The 18476-nt window shown below is 37.3% G+C and overlaps 1 protein-coding gene across 1 annotated transcript in view; it reads right to left on the reverse strand.

Moving 5' to 3' along the window:
- Positions 1-13842: 13842 nt before the first annotated feature.
- Positions 13843-18476, reverse strand: part of LOC124775900 (adenylosuccinate lyase) — a 492241-nt gene continuing 487607 nt past the window's right edge. The window contains exon 9 of the mRNA XM_047250735.1: positions 13843-14057. Within this exon, the coding sequence (XP_047106691.1) occupies positions 13971-14057 (87 nt within the window). The 3' untranslated portion in view covers positions 13843-13970. The remainder of the gene's footprint in view (positions 14058-18476) is intronic.

The raw sequence follows: 18476 nt of genomic DNA on the forward strand, positions 1-18476 counted from the left end.
GCTCATGAGTGCATTTGTATGCATGATATTCCTCTGTGGCATAAGGTGTGTACTGTGACATGTTTTACATGGCTGTGGGTGGTACACTAGTCCTTGCACACACATTGAACATGTCGCACTGATACACCAATAAATCAGGCAGCTTCATTTAAAGCAGGTGCAGACAGGAATTTGGCTCACAATATGTGCCCTGGCCCAAGTGATATAGTGCTCCACCTCAATGAACATCTACCCACCACCATGGCACACAGCCTGAGTGCGAGGAGGGAGGAGAGGGGGGAATTGCGAACAAGCTGCAGTCAAATGGCAGTGTAGTCGCACTGCATACAAGTTGGTTTCATGTTTCACATTTAGCAACAACATCGATCACAAACAAAACAAAATTTCAGTATTATTTAATTATCTTCGAGGTGCTGAAAAAATTATAATTTTTATCTGGTACATATTATTCACATACAGAAAATGCAGACAATATCACAGATTTCTCACACTCAGATTGCCAAGTATTTGTGTCACACATTTAGTTTCATAGTAAAAAAAAAAAAAATTGTAGCACTTTCGCAAGCTCATTATGGAGATGTGGAAACTATACATGAGGAAAGCAACATAGACATCATGGATAGTTTTAACACAAAAGGATTTGTCACTCAAACAGGAATTATCTTGCAGATCAGTTAGTTACACACACACACACACACACACACACACACACACACACACACACACACAGGGGTGCTTTCAACTGAAATGGCAACACATCTCAAAAACAGCTTGGAAACTGATGCTAGACTGACAGTGTCCTCGGCACATTTAGGAAAGAAACTATTCCTGTAATTTTTTCATGGTCGCAATGAATTCTTCATACCTCACATTCTCTTTAATGGCAGTGGGCTTAGAAAGCTGGACAGTGTTTCTCAGAATGCATCCCTTCTATAGCACAATTTTCTTTTTAAATAGATCCCCATCTCATCAGAAAGAAGTTGTCTATTATCTTGCTGTGTCTTACAGTGGGCAGTGTACAGTCAAATCCCAAGGTCTGCAATCCATTCCAGATGTTCTAATTTTCGTTCTTGCACTCCTTCTTCCTTCATAAATTCAACAATAATGTGTTTTAAACTGAAAAATCATTCCAAATTTGACCTTACAGTAATATATCAAGGCCCCATACTCTTCATTTGATTCCATCAAAAACTGCTGCAACTGACAGTTTAATAATGCAAGTGACTCCAGAAATTTTACTTTTCTGACCACCAATTTCTTCATGTGTTGCATGCTGCAAATCTGACACAAAGTGCTTCTTGATGCACAGAACAATGATCCTGTCTGTCCATCATTGTATTTTTTGCTCGATCAATGTGAGCTAAATCTTTAAATTCTCTCTGCACAGTATTGTAACATTGTTTCATAACAAATTTGCAGTACATATCACTTACATGTCTGCATAATATACATATTGAGAATTCTCATCCCTCTCTTCGGTCATTCCCATACATTTTTAAAGCTGTCTGACAATAGATCATTAGATCGCCTCTGTTTGTGTAAATAGGCACTGAACCTGTGAAATTTCTGAAGTTCCATCTTGTCTACGTATGTCTTTGTACTGCAGTTGTGACATTACCTATCACATTGGTGTACAATTACTTGTTTTATTTTCAACATAATGCCTTAGTTTTATTTATTTATATAGCATAGCAGTCAGAGGACAGTAATTTCCCCTGCCTTTAACTGACAGGTCTTTCCTCAAATCAAACAGTGGAAAATCCAGGATGGAATGAACAGTATTCTGAGAAGGAAATTTGCTACTCACCATATAGTGGAGATTCTGAGTCGCAGATAGGCACAACGAAGTGTGAAAACCTTTTTGTTGTGCCTGTCTGGGACTCAGCATCTCCACTATATGGTGAGTAGCAACTTTCCTTTTCCTGTCTTTCTTCAAGTTTCAGTTAGCTCCTCAGCAGATCTAGTGATGCTGGTTGCATGCCATTGGTGAGTTACTTTATTTGTTTATATATTTTTGATAACCTCTTCCAGCTTTCTGATCTGTCCTGATATATGCTTTCACCCATATGATCAATGACCACTACATTTTAAATAAAAGATCCTCCTATTGTCTCCCTCATTATTAACTACTATCTTAAATTGAGGGTGCTGGGTTATCAATATACTATGCTTTGGCATTTACACACATTGCCACACAACAAGTACATGTAGTATGGGCATAGTTATGGTGACAGAAAACCAATGGTGGCTATTTCTCACTTTCGAACACTTTTTTTTTGTATGTGGCAGTTGATGATAGGGTGTTATTTGTGGATGTGATTGTATACGTCATTCCTTCTTGTAGCCTTTCCTTGTTTGATGGTCTCCTTCACTTGCCCTCCTTTATTCAACATAGCTTCCAAATTTGACCTCATCGGTTCACATTTTGGCTTCATTGACATGAGACAGTCTCAACACAATGTTGCTTCATATTACCATAATGTTACTGATGTTATTTTACATTACACCGGAACCCTAAGACAACTTTTTGTATTCTACATTTTATTTTGGCATTTTTTGTGTAATACAGTCCAGCTTATTCAAAATTAAGATATTCACTACATATTGTCCACTATAGCAGATGCATTGTTTCCACTTTAGCCTAATGTAGTACATTAATTTTGCATCTGCAATACGGTTTGATTCCAATACCGACATTTTTGCCATTATGGTACTGTAGTTATGGTGAGTGTTGAATGTGATGACAGTTGCTTTTTTAGCATCATGCCTTACTTTTATTTTTTATTTATTTACATATTGTAGCAACCTGAGGACAACAAGTTCTATTGCTAACAGACAGGTCAATCATCAGGTTTTGTTCAGCTTCTCAATGGATTTCTTGTTTCGGGTGTGCCATCAGTGTTACTTCTTCAATTCATATTTTAAAAATTTGTTTTGTTTTTCAACCTTTTTTTCACTGTGTTGTATGTATATTCTCATCATTAACATTTATGTAACTTTTTGAACTTTTTGTCGCTATGGTTTTAGTTGTCTTCCCAGGATTCTCACTACTTTCTAACACTACCCATTTTTCTATTTCCATATGTATTCAATGTGCTCATTATTGTCTTATCTCCAGTATATGTATGGCATTTCTATGATTTGATGGATATTGATCCAAATCCTGTCTTATTTTTATTTTTCAGCCTCTGTTGGTCCTTTATTCATACACTCATATTTTATTGAGAATCTGTTCTCATTATTTTAACATATCAGCTTTCTTCATAAACTATTTTATTCTATGCTATTACTGTTTATAAAGACTGAAAAGGTTTTCATTACAATAATTCTCATATTACATAATGCCATGGTGGCTACTGTAAGGCTTGTCTGAGTTTTAGAATTTATTTCTTCGATGTTTCTATACCAGCATATACAGCTTGAAAGTTACTTTGTTGATGACTTCTGGTTTTATATTTTCTTGTGTTTTATACCTTTCGTTATTTTTAAAATTTGGTTTTTTGGTCAATATGAAGTATGTGTAACAGGATATGTAAATCGTTGTCACATAAAGTGAAAAATAAATAAAAACTTTTTCGATCATAGTTTCTTACTTTGACCTAAATGCAGGATTCACTTCTCGTTTTTGAGTCTTTTTAATGATAATTGCATTCAGTCACATTCTATTTACACTGCTAGGATTACCTTTGCCTTATTCCTGAATTATGTTTATGTATTCGTTATTTTTATTGCTTATTTTTCAGTATTTATGTATTGAGTTAGATCCTGTCTTCAGGATGTTTCGTTACAGTATGACCATTGTATACGATACCACTGTTTGTCTTATGTGACTCAGCATATGCTTTTAATGAAGGCATTTCTGATACAATATGATAACTTTTAATTTGTTGTTGTTGTGGTCTTCAGTCCTGAGACTGGTTTGATGCAGCTCTCCATGCTACTCTATCCTGTGCAAGCTTCTTCATCTCCCAGTACCTACTGCAACCTACATCCTTCTGAATCTGCTTAGTGTATTCATCTCTTGGTCTCCCCCTACGATTTTTACCCTCCACGCTGCCCTCCAATACTAAATTGGTGATCCCTTGATGCCTCAGAACATGTCCTACCAACCGATCCCTTCTTCTGGTCAAGTTGTGCCACAAACTTCTCTTCTCCCCAATCCTATTCAATACTTCCTCATTAGTTATGTGATCTACCCATCTAATCTTCAGCATTCTTCTGTAGCACCACATTTCGAAAGCTTCTATTCTCTTCTTTTCCAAACTATTTATCGTCCATGTTTCACTTCCATACATGGCTACACTCCATACGAATACTTTCAGAAATGACTTCCTGACACTTAAATCAATACTGGATGTTAACAAATTTCTCTTCTTCAGAAACGCTTTCCTTGCCATTGCCAGCCTACATTTTATATCCTCTCTACTTCGACCATCATCAGTTATTTTGCTCCCCAAATAGCAAAACTCCTTTACTACTTTAAGTGCCTCATTTCCTAATCTAATTCCCTCTGCATCACCCGACTTAATTAGACTACATTCCATTATCCTCGTTTTGCTTTTGTTGATGTTCATCTTATATCCTCCTTTCAAGACACTGTCCATTCCATTCAACTGCTCTTCCAAGTCCTTTGCTGTCTCTGACAGAATTACAATGTCATCGGCGAACCTCAAAGTTTTTATTTCTTCTCCATGAATTTTAATACCTACTCCGAATTTTTCTTTTGTTTCCTTTACTGCTTGCTCAATATACAGATTGAACAACATCGGGGAGAGGCTACAACCCTGTCTTACTCCCTTCCCAACCACTGCTTCCCTTTCACGTCCCTCGACTCTTATAACTGCCATCTGGTTTCTGTACAAATTGTAAATAGCCTTTCGCTCCCTGTATTTTACCCCTGCCACCTTTAGAATTTGAAAGAGAGTATTCCAGTCAACATTGTCAAAAGCTTTCTCTAAGTCTACAAATGCTAGAAACGTAGGTTTGCCTTTCCTTAATCTTTCTTCTAAGATAAGTCGTAAGGTCAGTATTGCCTCACGTGTTCCAGTGTTTCTACGGAATCCAAACTGATCTTCCCCGAGGTTGGCTTCTACTAGTTTTTCCATTCGTCTGCAAAGAATTCGTGTCAGTATTTTGCAGCTGTGACTTATTAAGCTGATAGTTCGGTAATTTTCACATCTGTCAACACCTGCTTTCTTTGGGATTGGAATTATTATATTCTTCTTGAAGTCTGAGGGTATTTCGCCTGTTTCATACATCTTGCTCACCAGATGGTAGAGTTTTGTCAGGACTGGCTCTCCCACGGCCGTCAGTAGTTCCAATGGAATATTGTCTACTCCGGGGGCCTTGTTTCGACTCAGGTCTTTCAGTGCTCTGTCAAACTCTTCACGCAGTATCGTATCTCCCATTTCATCTTCATCTACATCCTCTTCCATTTCCATAATATTGTCCTCAAGTACATCGCCCTTGTATAGACCCTCTATATACTCCTTCCACCTTTCTGCTTTCCCTTCTTTGCTTAGAACTGGGTTTCCATCTGAGCTCTTGATATTCATACAAGTCGTTCTCTTATCTCCAAAGGTCTCTTTAATTTTCCTGTAGGCGGTATCTATCTTACCCCTAGTGAGATAGGCCTCTACATCCTTACATTTGTCCTCTAGCCATCCCTGCTTAGCCATTTTGCACTTCCTGTCGATCTCATTTTTGAGACTTTTAATTTATTTCACAATATTATGTTAACATTGTACTGTATGTGGTTTTTATTAATACAGCTGATAGGTACGCAACAGTCCTGTGACCAGTTTTTGTATGTCACACATTTTAGTTCACCATCTTGGTATCTTTGATCTCTCTTCTTATATTTTTTACTAGTGTATATGTATGGTTAATTTATTTTAAATAATGATATAAAAAGGTGCATGAAGATAGTGCCAAATCTGGTAGTCAAATAAAATAATAAGCATTTATTTTCTTGAAGTTCAGGACCTGTGAATGTCCTTCATACCACAAACAAATAGCATAGGTACACAGTGCTGGCACCACAATCCTGCTGAAATGAAGAGAGTTCTGCCAACTGAAAAGTGCCACACAGTTATAGTAAATGACATGCTGTACTATTCCAAGTACTCCTGGCAAGAAACAAGCAGACCCAGAAAGGCCGAGTTTTGGCCCACACACCTGGAAACTCATTAAGTTTGCCACGTCATGGCTGGCCTGACTTACAGTGTGATCATGGTCACAACAATCAAGATAACTCCTCCTGTCATTCTGCCAAGTTTCCACATCAGTTCATCTTACTGCAATCATTCCACACAAATGATTGGCCATACACAACACTTAACTATAATGACTAACATCAGCTGAGGTGGGTCACATGACTAGCTGGTACTAGTTCTGTACCATCTATGGAATTCCAAAGCCATAAGTGCATTCTTTCAAGGTGTTGACTAATACTTTGTCTGGTAGACTAACAACTTTGATGAAGTAATTGTAATAGTGTGAAATGAGCAAAATTTCGTGTAGGATCATACATTTCTCCCGAGCTTCAATGATGTTGAGTTGCAATTGCAATTCAAGGAGTGGGGATCAACTATAAAGTCTGTGGGAAAATCACTAAATCATAGTGTGATATATTTTTTTAACTGTGTGGTGACAAAACTTTGCAAAACAGGAATAATATGTCTCCTCCAAAACAAGTTATATCATGACTAACTAATTTTTAGATTTAAACATTTTACCACAAAGGCAGGATGACAACTTATGCAGCATTGTTTTTTGACGAAGAAATAGCAGAAGTTAAAAACATGAGAACAAATTTCCACGCAGAAAACTTCTTACTCAAGGTAGGTGGAAAAATATCATTACTGAAAAAATAATGGTCTGGAAAACTGTTCTCAGGTGGTGGTGATGAAGTTAAAACAGCAACAAAAAGCAGAAGAGAAGGTTCAAGGGCAAGTGTTTTTTTGTACTGTATGAGAGTAAGACATCCCGCAGTGAGCTCCATCATATGCAGAAGAACAGTGATTTCTAATTTTTTTATAGTACTTAAAAATGTCTGAAGCTAAAACAGATTGTCCATTACATTCTATACTTTATTTCCTATTCACATTTTTTTCCTTAATGTTTGCTTCACCAATTTATTAGATGTAGCATCTGCAAAAGGTCGTAGCAATGTAAGATGTACATGATACAAGGGACTTTGCAAGGGATATTAGGTAGGGTGCAAAAGTAATGCTTGAGCAGTTAATATGAAATGTATAGAGGGCCAGGACCATGGCTACTACAATCATCAAGACAGCATCATGCAGAATGCGATCATGAGGATCTATCAAATGCCCAAAGGCACTAATGACACATTGTTATGAGAATACACATTTATTTATCAAAGGTACAGAGTTCTCTTTCTTTTTGGATGTCTGTAGTGCAGCAAGTGGAAGGGCACTAACCATCCCAGTATGCACCAACACCAGCACATCTCAAAGTGTCAACTGCCACAGTGATGAAGGTGCATACTTGGTGCCTCGTGCTACAGCCATGGATAGCATGGACATTATGTCTGTGCTGCCTCAGCAGCTGGCAGAATGGCCAGTGGAATACAGGGGACACTTGTTGGCATTGTAGACTGTGCCCTGAAAAGAAAACCAACTGCTCTGCCATAGGTGGCCATAGTTGTGGAGAATTATGTCACAGCCTCTCTGTGAGACACTGGCTCAAAACTCTGGACTCTGCACGTGGCTGCAAATTGGGGCTTAAATTACTGTGATCCCAGAACAATGGTGATTAGTAGGTCAACCCAGTACCATCAGTGTTGTGGTCTGCAGAGGCCTGGTGTCAGAATGCATCATGGTCTCCCTATCAACAGACAAAGATGAGGCAGCAGCAGCTCTCAGCAGCATTGTCCATCAGATCTAGTTGGCGGTTTCGTCTCAGATTATAGTCATCTCAGTAGACCACCTTGGTACTAGTTAGCTGCAACACTGAGCTACAACTGAGATCTAAGCTGTGGAAATTAGGATATATGTGATTGTCAGGCTAAACTGGTGACATTACCCTTCTGTGGGGATGGCCGAATGTACCCAAGTTTCCTGAGCTCATCAGCATTCTTGGTCACTTCAGGATGTCACAACTATGCTTTTCATACTTTTTTTTCCACTGTCTCCATAACTGAATAGTTACTCTAGCATCTGCTCTGAGTTTTTTTGTGACATTTTGCACAGTCACTGTTAGGATGACATCCCTCTTTCACCAAGATATCATTTTGCTATGGTGCTTGCTTGAGCACTCAGCCTGTCCAGGCTTTTGCAACTTCTGTGTTTGCTACTATTCCATCAGCATTTCTCTTTAGTTGCCATTATGCATGGCCATTGACCAATTCTGCTCTGCCTCTGGTGTTGCAAGGGAACAAATTTTTAATAGCCACCTGGAGTATCATTCCAGGGCACAACAAACTATCTGAGTATTACCTGATTGAATAGATAAAAAATCTACTCACCAAGCAGTGGCCGAACACACATGTAAAAGACGGTTGTAAGCTTTCAGAACCAGTGGGTCCTTCTTCAGGCAGAAGTGTTGAAGGGGAAGGAAGAGGGGTGAAGGAAAAGGACTGGAGAAATCTAGGAAGAGGGGTAGATTTTGGGAAAGTCACCCAGAACCACGGGTCAGGGGAGACTTACCATATGGCCATATGGGATGAGAAAGAAAGACCTTTCCTTTCCAGGGTGTATACATGGACAAGGAAAAAAAAATTATCGTATTTCCCAGTTAAGAATACACTTTCTCCCAGGTGAAAACACACTTTTTCCATGTCAAGTGACAGTGTATTTTCCCTCTAAACTGCGAAACTTACCAATCCTTTGAATAGTTATGGTTTTATACACAGGCATAGAATTTTCCGGTACTTTAGAAAATGAAACTCTGAGAAAAAGACATGCTTTGGAAATATCTTTAATGTGCAGCAACATGTACACTGCGTATTTTCGTATTACGAAAGTATACATTGGAATTCCACCAAACATCGCATGTTACTTTGCGAAATATTGAAATTGAGATTGTGATGTGCTTTTGTAAGCCAGTCATAGCTCATGTCATGTGATCTCGCCAGCTGATGACAGCGGATATTCAGAGCATAGGATACGTGATGTAATCAGCCATAAGCAACATCACTGTTACCGGTAAGTAGCACAAACACACAAACAGGGAAAGTTAATAGTTTGAATTAGTATATATAGTGTTGCTACAAGAAAAGCAAGGTTTTCACGTATAATTTTGGACTCTAAGATTAATAAGTTGCAAGAGAAGCTAAGCTTTCGCATACAATGTTGATCTTTTCTACGCGTGTTACATCTTCAGGGTTCAAAATTCTGCTAAATGGCTCGTCATCAAAGAGTTGATTTTTAAATGAGAGTCAAATGCTCTGTGATTTAAGAAATTCATGGTAGATTCTCACACATAGTTCAACTTAGGTAAAAGGATATCTACTTTGAAAGTAACGCTTTTCAAACTACCATTCACAATATTTTCCTGCGACTTGTTAGAAACAGGTTCGTTTTAGCAGTTGACAGAGAGTGCAGATAATAGGCAACACTGCGCTTGCGCAGCTACCACGACGTAGGAAGCCTGTATGTACATACATGTAAAACATTGAAAAATCATACATTATGTCATAATATCAGATGATATTCCAAGAGCATCAGAATTTCGTGAACCGTACTAAAAGGCGCACATTTAAAGTGCATACTTAAAGTGCAGATCCCCAATGAAGTAGACCTCAACCTGATATTAAGCTTTTCGGTGTGGTTTTCGGGATGTAAATTTTCCTGGAGCACCAGTACTGTATAATATAATGTTTGGTTCTTTATTATGGCATAATGCCATATGTGCTAGAAGATGAAAATATGCACCTGAAATGCAGCAAACAGTTGAAATTAGCCAGTACTGTGGAACTAACCATTTTGTTTCAAATACATTGACTGCCTCTGTGGAAAAGGTTAATAAAAGTCAAATTTCTTTAGCAAATAGACAAAAATAACTTCATTGTTCTGCAAGGTGATTAATGCTTGACTGTCAGAAAGGTGGAAATAAAAATAAAATCTGAAACCAATAACATATTTTAGCCCTCCGTAATTATGTGAATGTATTTTAATTTACTCGATAGCTCCCGGCCACAGATATACATTTTGTTTTCATTTGACGTGAGAGTAAATGAAGAGGAAGCAGCAAAATCACTAAATGTAAACATGGGTCACATGGAGACTACCCACTATAACTCAGACTGCTCTGCGCATCAGCCCTGGATCTACGATATTTGCTAACTGGGTCAATATGAAAAAACAATCGAATTTTCAAAAATATGTTCATCTTGTAGCACACATCTTTCTGAAAAGTCTGAAACATAAAACATATGTGTTTGAGGAAATGTAAGACTTGTTATTTGGTGTTAAGTGTGCCAAAGGGCAGAGCCACACATCTTCATACAGCATTCTTCTATCTCACATCACTGTATTTCGCTCTGTGGAATTGAAATGTGTATATTTTGTAATGGATGCAATCAAACTATATTCAGGACAGTGGAAATTGAAATGTCCTGTGGTGCCTCTCCTGCTCCTAGTCAGCTGGTTTGACAGCCTGCCCCTCTTAAAAAATATCTCGCAATTATTAGCGGATGGGATTATTTGTAATCGGGAGAACAAGAACTCTTCAGAAAGTTTGCACTCTTTATTGCCTATTAGCTAATAACTTGCTGTTTTGTGTGACATAAAATTAAATATAGGATACATAAAACATATAAAGACAAGAAACAAGCAAGAAAGTAAACATTTCTATAATCCATAGCTCCTAGCATTTTTTTTCCTCTCTAATCTTGCTACAGCTTTACATGGCATGCTTTCCTTTCTGTAAAAGAATCTATTACCTCATCAAAGTTCGTCAAACGTTTTGCTACATGAAAAATCGAAATGTCGTTATCTAACACAGAAAAAGCTGTTAATACAAATAATACCCAAGGCTGGTGTGGTTTCTCGATCTGCTTATGTCCATTTCGTCACTGTCTGCTAGATAAAACAAAATAGGCCTTTCTAATATTGCAGCAGTTTTGTAACACACACCGGAAGTCGTTCTTCCCGCGATCCATACGCGAGTGGAACAGGAAAGGGAGGCAATGACAGCGGCACATAAAGTGCCCTCCGCCACACAGCGTTGGGTGGCTTGCGGAGTATAAATGTAGATGTAGATGAAATAAACAAGACTGTTTTGGCACAAATGGTCATTTTTGTAACGCGACAGAATATAATTCATGAAGTACCAATATCAAATGCCTATAAGGCCTACTACAAGCAAAAAGCTTTATGTTAGAAAATAGTTTCACATTTCTTTCTTATGCACCAGTTTCTCAAGCACGAGATCGAAAAGTAGCATTATGAAATTTTTATATAAATTTGGATTCGTCTTACTCTTCCATAATTTGTATGATGTCTCCATTTCTTCTCCTGTCTCGTTCTAACATTACATGTTCGTACAACACATTTTCCGCATTAATTCCAGAATAGAACTTAAGCAGCTGCTAGCTGAGGACTGTACAACTGGTCCTAACTAGAATAGTGATCTGGCCTAAAATTTACTGTCAAAATGCCATTTTCTTGAATACACCGGAAACATAATACGTAATCTTTCTCACCTGTTATTCCTGTTAGTTGTTTATTTCCATTATGGTAGTCTGACTCTACGTATTTTGATAGTAATTATAACAATGCCGATCATTTGCAAACCCAATCAACCACATAATCAGACAGCGATTGGCATTCATCTGTTCGGCTTTACTCCACTCAGCTCGTATAGCCACATCCCCTTTTGTCTGTGGAAAGTTTATTTCGAGATGCAACGAGGATTCTCCTGACAGAGACAGCACATTCAAAAATCAACTTCTGATTCATTCAGAAATCAACTTAAAAGGTGTTCAAAAATGTTCAAAAACCAACAGGAATGCTTTTCAAAATCATATGAATAATCGATAGACCAACGTGCACTGGATGCTAGGCACTTTGTGAAATAAGTTTTTTTTTTCCTCAAGAACATGAATTTGGTGCCCCCTTTCCCGGTAGCATCTAGCTGCTTCCTGCGACTGCTTGCACAGCCAACAGCCACATTCCTGTAGCCAGAAGTGGGAGAATCTACTACTCAAATGTGACTCACCTGGACATGCACATGAGCCCACTCGTAACTGCTGAAACGAATCTAATGTAAACAGTTGTGATTTCACACTCATCAGACGCAATTTGTTGTTATGAAGCATTACATAGTCTTCCTAAAGCCTTTGACACATTTTGCCGTTGGCAGATACTTGCATGAGCAGTGTGTGTCATTGTTGTATACAGCAAGTTTCCTTTGCAATTTAAGTTATTTTCAATTGTTTCTCTCGTTTACGTTTTATTGTTTAAGTATTATTCTGCAGTAGTGGGTTACAGTAATATCTTTAGTTAGAGTATTGGTTCTTATTAGTCAAAATTACAAAAATTTAACAGGAAAATAAAACAATGAAAAATTCCCAGGTTTTTCCCAGTTTTCTCCCAGATGAAAAAATTCACGGGTTTTTCCCAGATCTCCCAGTTGTCCCGGGTCATATACACCCTGCTTTCTTTCCCTCTCACCCATATGGTAAGTCTCCCCTGATCCGCAGTTCTGGATCACATTCCCAAAATCTACCCCTTTTCATAGACCTCTCCAGTCCTTTTCCTTCACCCCCCTTCCTTCCCCTTCAACCTTTCTGCCTGAAGAAGGAAGTACTGGTTCTGAAAGCTTGCCAGTTGCAACCATCTGTTATGTGTGTGTTCTGACGTTTTTTTATCTATCCAGTTAAATAATTTTGTCAATAATTGACTGTTTTTGTGAGTATTACCTGAGGTAAAGCAGACAAGACAGGCATGGAAATGATAAAGGAAGGAGCATGACATGTTGCTCTTGGGACACAGTTGAGGATGGGTATAGGTACATGCTTTTAAATATAAAAAAAAAATAAGTTAGGTATAAAATCAAATTAACAATTGATATTCTTACAGATGGAGCACTACATCAAATTTCCAAGGATAAGGGAAAGAAATAACTTTGGTATTTTTAAGGAATTAATATTATATTCATTGGAAATAATTTAGGGAAACTATGGAAACTGTTTTGAGTTACATCAGCATGGAAGTGAGTAGAAGAAACATATTAGAAGGATGTAAAAAGAACATATGTCTACACTGAGACTACAAATATAGAGTATGGAACAGGGAAAAATATGGAGCTGATGGACAAGGGAGGGGGTAGGAGGAGAAGACAGAAAAACAGGGAGGGAAAAGAAGAATAGAAAGGAAACTGGGAAGCAGGCAGAAGTAGGTGGAGCACAGGAACTATTTTAGATTGAAACCATGAGGGACATGGGATCAAAAGCTTTATTGGCAAAGCAGATCCAGTCTGTGCAATTCAGGATTTGGCAAACATGTGCATACAGCTGACACATATTATAAGCAGCTGTTGATGTTGAACATACTCTGCTGATATCACACTCTGTAACTGTGTGGTTAAGCATGTCCTTGGCCACAGTCTGGTGGTGATCAATCATTTTTGTGGACAGTTGTACCATATTTATCAAACATAGGTGGCAGCAGTAAAGTTAATTATCGCATAGCTACTTTCGTCAGTGGACTTTCCTTTCCTGGGGCAAGATACTCCAGCAGCAGCATCGGAATACGATGTGCTGCTGGAAGCATGAAAAAAATATTGCAACTGGATCTTCAACAAGACTTGACTTACATGAATTTGAAGTAAAGCACTTTATTACGGCATTACTTGTCGAAGACTCAATACATCTGCAGGTGAACAATAATACTTTTATTTGTTTACAAATTGTATTACTACAGTATCTTCAAAATAAAAATGATATCAGCAAATTTTTGTAAGTCTTCTTCTTTTTTAAGAAATCTGCAGTTCATGATTCACTATATTTCCAGGACTGCTGCTTTTCCTAGTTTCCCTTTATATTTTTCAAGAACTGGTTGAATTTCCTCCTCAAGAAACTCAGTAACCTGAAACAAACAAGACAGTATTGACAAAAGAAAAAGGTGTATATATTATAAATAGCATTTAAAATATGGATAACAACAGCACAAGTAGTAAGAGTGTTTTTCAATAAATGATTTGACATGGCAAGACAAACACGACACATGACTACATCTACTATGTAAATGTTCAAATTGAAACATATGTTGTTAAAGCTGTGAGCTGTAGCATTATGCAATATCTCTAGCAGAGCATTTCTGATCAGTATCAAACAACTGAAAGTCCAGGATGGAATAACATCAACAGATAAAGGATACACTGCTACCCACCACATAGACGATGTGTTGAGTCAGAGGCAGGCACAAGGAGAAAGACTGCTAAAATATTTAAGCTTTTGGACAAAGTCCTTCTTCCAACTACAAAACACACACACACACACACACACACACACACACACACACACACACACACGCGCACATGGCCACTGTCTCCAGGCACTGAGGCATTGTAGTATATAAGCAAGGATAACATTTTTACTCCACAAACATTATATGTTTTGTTGCAAAAACTGCTTCTGCACAAAACAAGGAACTAGCAATTATTTGGATGTATCACATGAGGTGTGATAAAAAAGTAACACGAATTTTTTTAATTTTGTGGGTTTTATACTTCTTTTCAATTTCTTTTATCTTGTTGGTACACGTGTTCCTGACATATGTTTCCATTTTTGGCTGTTCTGAATATGTTGTTTATTGTTTACAGTCAAAAAGCTTACAAGTGATTTTGAGTGCTCAGCGTATTTTTACTTTCAAAAAAGATGGATCAAAGAATTTGCATCAAATTTTGCTTGAAAAATGTAATAAAGTGTAGTAGTACATTTAAAATGTTGACTGTGACTTTTGGTGACTCTACTATGAGGAAGACAGAAATTTACAAGTGGAATAAACATACTGACAACAACGTGCAAGAAGTAAAGAAAATGGTTCTGGAAAGTCACCTAATCACCGTCTGAGATATTGCCAATGATGTCAGCGTATCCTTTGGCTCACACCAAGCAATTTTTCTGGATGGTTTGGGAATGAAACATGTAGCAGCAAAGTCTGTTCTGAAATTGTCAAATTCTGACCAAAAACAAAGCCTCGCAAACATCACTCAGGAGTTGCTGAATGAAGTCAACAACAATCCAGAACTTCTAAATAAGGTTACAACAGGTGATCAAATATGGGTATTAAGTATGATGTCAAAATCAAGCCCAATTATCCCAATGGAAACTGCATGAAGAGCCAAACCAAAAAAAATTCAACAGGTTCATCAAATGTAAACATTCTTGTCACTGTTTACTTCAATTACAATGGGATAGTGCATCTTGAGTTCTTGCCATCTGGTCATACAGTCAACAAGTAATACTATCTGAAAGTTATGCACTATTCACATGAAACAATCTGAAGAAAATAACCAGAATTGTTGCAAAACCACTCGTGAAAACTGCACCACGATAATGCTCATACCTCAACGTTTGCTCGTGATTTTTTTGGCAAAAAACAAAACTGTTACGTGGCCTCAGCCACCATATTGCCTGGACATGGCCTCCTGTGACTTCCTTCTATTCCTGAGGCTGAAAATAACCATGAAAGGTTGTCATTTTGCCACCACTGATGAGATATGAACAAAATCGCTGAAAGAGCTGAACATCATAATGAAAAGTGAGCTCCATAAGTGCTTCCAAGATTGGAAACAGTGCTGGCACACATATTTACTATATATGACAGGGATTACATTGAAGGGGACAAAGTTGATATTGAACAAATAAAGTTTCGTCGGAGGGGGGAAAAAAATTTACTTTTGATCAAACCTCTTACAAACACGTCTCTTTCATTTGAGAGCCCACTGGATGTAAAAGGTGTATGAGATTCTTAGAGTCCATATACAGGAGTGTATGGAAGAAAGGAGTGTCCTTGGATTGACTAGACAATCCATTATACAGTAGTTATCACAATGAGTGGGGAAACTGGAGCCTGGAGCTTCACAACTTGTCAAAACAAAATTTATTGTGAATGAGAGTGGCCATGACAGTTCACTGCAATTTACTCCCACAAATTAGATCAGGCTGAAAATCAAAGAAGCACAATCAATCAGTAAATTTGATTTCAAAGTACACAAAAAATTCAGATCACATGTTCTTTCATTCAATAATCTGAGACAGCTTGAGCTGTTTCATACAGTTACCTCACTGGGTTCCAATACTGCTGATTCAGAAGCCTGCACCATTTTAAAATTGCTCACACATTCAGAAAGAGACTAGATGGGAAGGTGTATAGTATCTTGCTTGCTGACAGCCATGGAAGAAAGCTGGCTGAGATTCTACAAAGTGTTACTCAAAATATCCAAGTAAGTAGTGTGGTGAAGCCAGGTGCGAAAACAAATAACATTGTAATAAACACATCTTTAGATGGCAAAATGTCGCATGACAATGACTATGTTGCATGTATAGCAGGTTCAAATGATGTGGCTTGTAATGAAGCTGATTCGTGTATTGGGAGGTTTGTCTAAATTTCTGGAATGAAACAAATCAAAAAACACTATTGTTGCTACCATCCCGCACTGACACGACTTAATGTACAACTCTTGTGTAAACAAAGAGATTATAAAAACAAATGCCAGGATTAAATTATTGTGTCCAAGCTACGAAAAATGTTTAATTCTAGATGTAAGCAACCTAGATAAGGGCATCCATACTAAACACGGACTGCATCTAAACTATGAGGGTAAGCGTTTTCTTTGTGAAAAAGTAAGCATATTGATCACTGAAAAGATAGAACTCAGTAGCCGAATATATAAAAATAGTTTGCTTTGGAGTGAAATTGATGTTCCTGTTTTAGTGCAAATTGGCCTTCAGTGTGCACACACGAAGGTGAAAGCTTTATTGACTGCATCAAGGAAGACGAAAAATGTAAGATAATGTTTCAGAATGTTCAGTACATTACTAACAAAATAGAGCAAATTGACGAAATTCTAGGAGAATGTAAACCACACATATATATTGGGAATGAATGCAAGTCTGAAGAGGCTCGTAGTTTTAAGTTAAACAATTACAAAATTGTGAGTGCATACTACAGAAAGAATCTTCGTGATAGAAGACCGTGCACGAAACTAAATTATAAGAATGAAAGTAAGATCCAAACAGTAAAGTCAGCATACAGAACTCTCAATTGTGGAATTCCCCAAGGAAGTATACTTGGACTATTCTTGTTTATAGTATATATTAATGATATATCACAGCCACAAAATTCCAAACTAGTGAACTATGCTGATGATACACCTTTTATTAGCTGGGGCTGTACAGAGCACGCAGCAGTCCAAAGCAACAAAGAGAACTTTGAAATGATCACAGAATATCTAACAGTTACACTGAATAAGGACAAGACTGTAGTAATAAAGTTCTTGCTACATTTTAATAATACTCATATCCATTCACTTTCTACAGTTGAAATATATGACAAACATAAGTTTTTAGGCATACTGATTGATGAACATCTCACTTGGAAAGAGCATATCAACTCCACCTGTAAAAAGGTTTCTAGTAATATTTACTTACTAAAATGTCTTGCAAATATAATAGCTCCCCTTGACCTTAAACAAGTGTATTATGGGTTAAAACACTCACATCTGCAATACGGGATTGAGGTCTGGGGTTGGGCACCCACTGTCCATATGGATCGCATTTTCAGGCTTCAAAAGAGAGCAGTTAGGATAATTGCTAATATAAGCAAATGCCAGTCCTGTAGGAACTATTTCAAAAATTATAAATTACTGACTGTGTACTCATTGTATGTATTTAAGGCCATAATGTTTGTAAAAGAGAATGAGGAAAATAGTGTAAAGCACAGCGACATCCGTAATTACAATACTTGAGCCAAAAGTGACTATCATAGGGTATGGACTAACAAGAAAGCTACAGACCACAGTCCATATGTAACTGGGAGACAATTCTATAATAAGTTGCCAAAAAATATAAAGCAACTCCAAGGCAATCTTTTCAAGGGCAAGTTCAAAAATTTGTTAATAGAAAGATGTTTATACTCATTAAAAGAATTTTGAGCTGCAGTACTGTTAGTTTATTCTTTTACATACTGCAGTATATTAGCGGTGGAATTGTTATAATTGGCTAATTGATGTACATAATCATTATATGTATGGAGTGATATACAATGTGCAAATGTGTTTGTAACATTATTGCATGGAATGATATACAATGTGCTACTTGACGTATATATTCATTCTTGGAATGACATGATATCGATATAATTGTACAAAAAAATTATGATGTCCAAGACTGTAAAGTTAACATGGACAAATAAACATTATTATTATTATTATCTCATTAAAAGGTTAATCATAAGCCTCTGGAGCCAATCACATCATTTAAATGTCCGGAACTAATACCA

This window comes from Schistocerca piceifrons, chromosome 2, assembly GCF_021461385.2.
Source record: "Schistocerca piceifrons isolate TAMUIC-IGC-003096 chromosome 2, iqSchPice1.1, whole genome shotgun sequence".
In the NCBI taxonomy this organism is placed as follows: Eukaryota; Metazoa; Arthropoda; class Insecta; order Orthoptera; family Acrididae; genus Schistocerca; species Schistocerca piceifrons.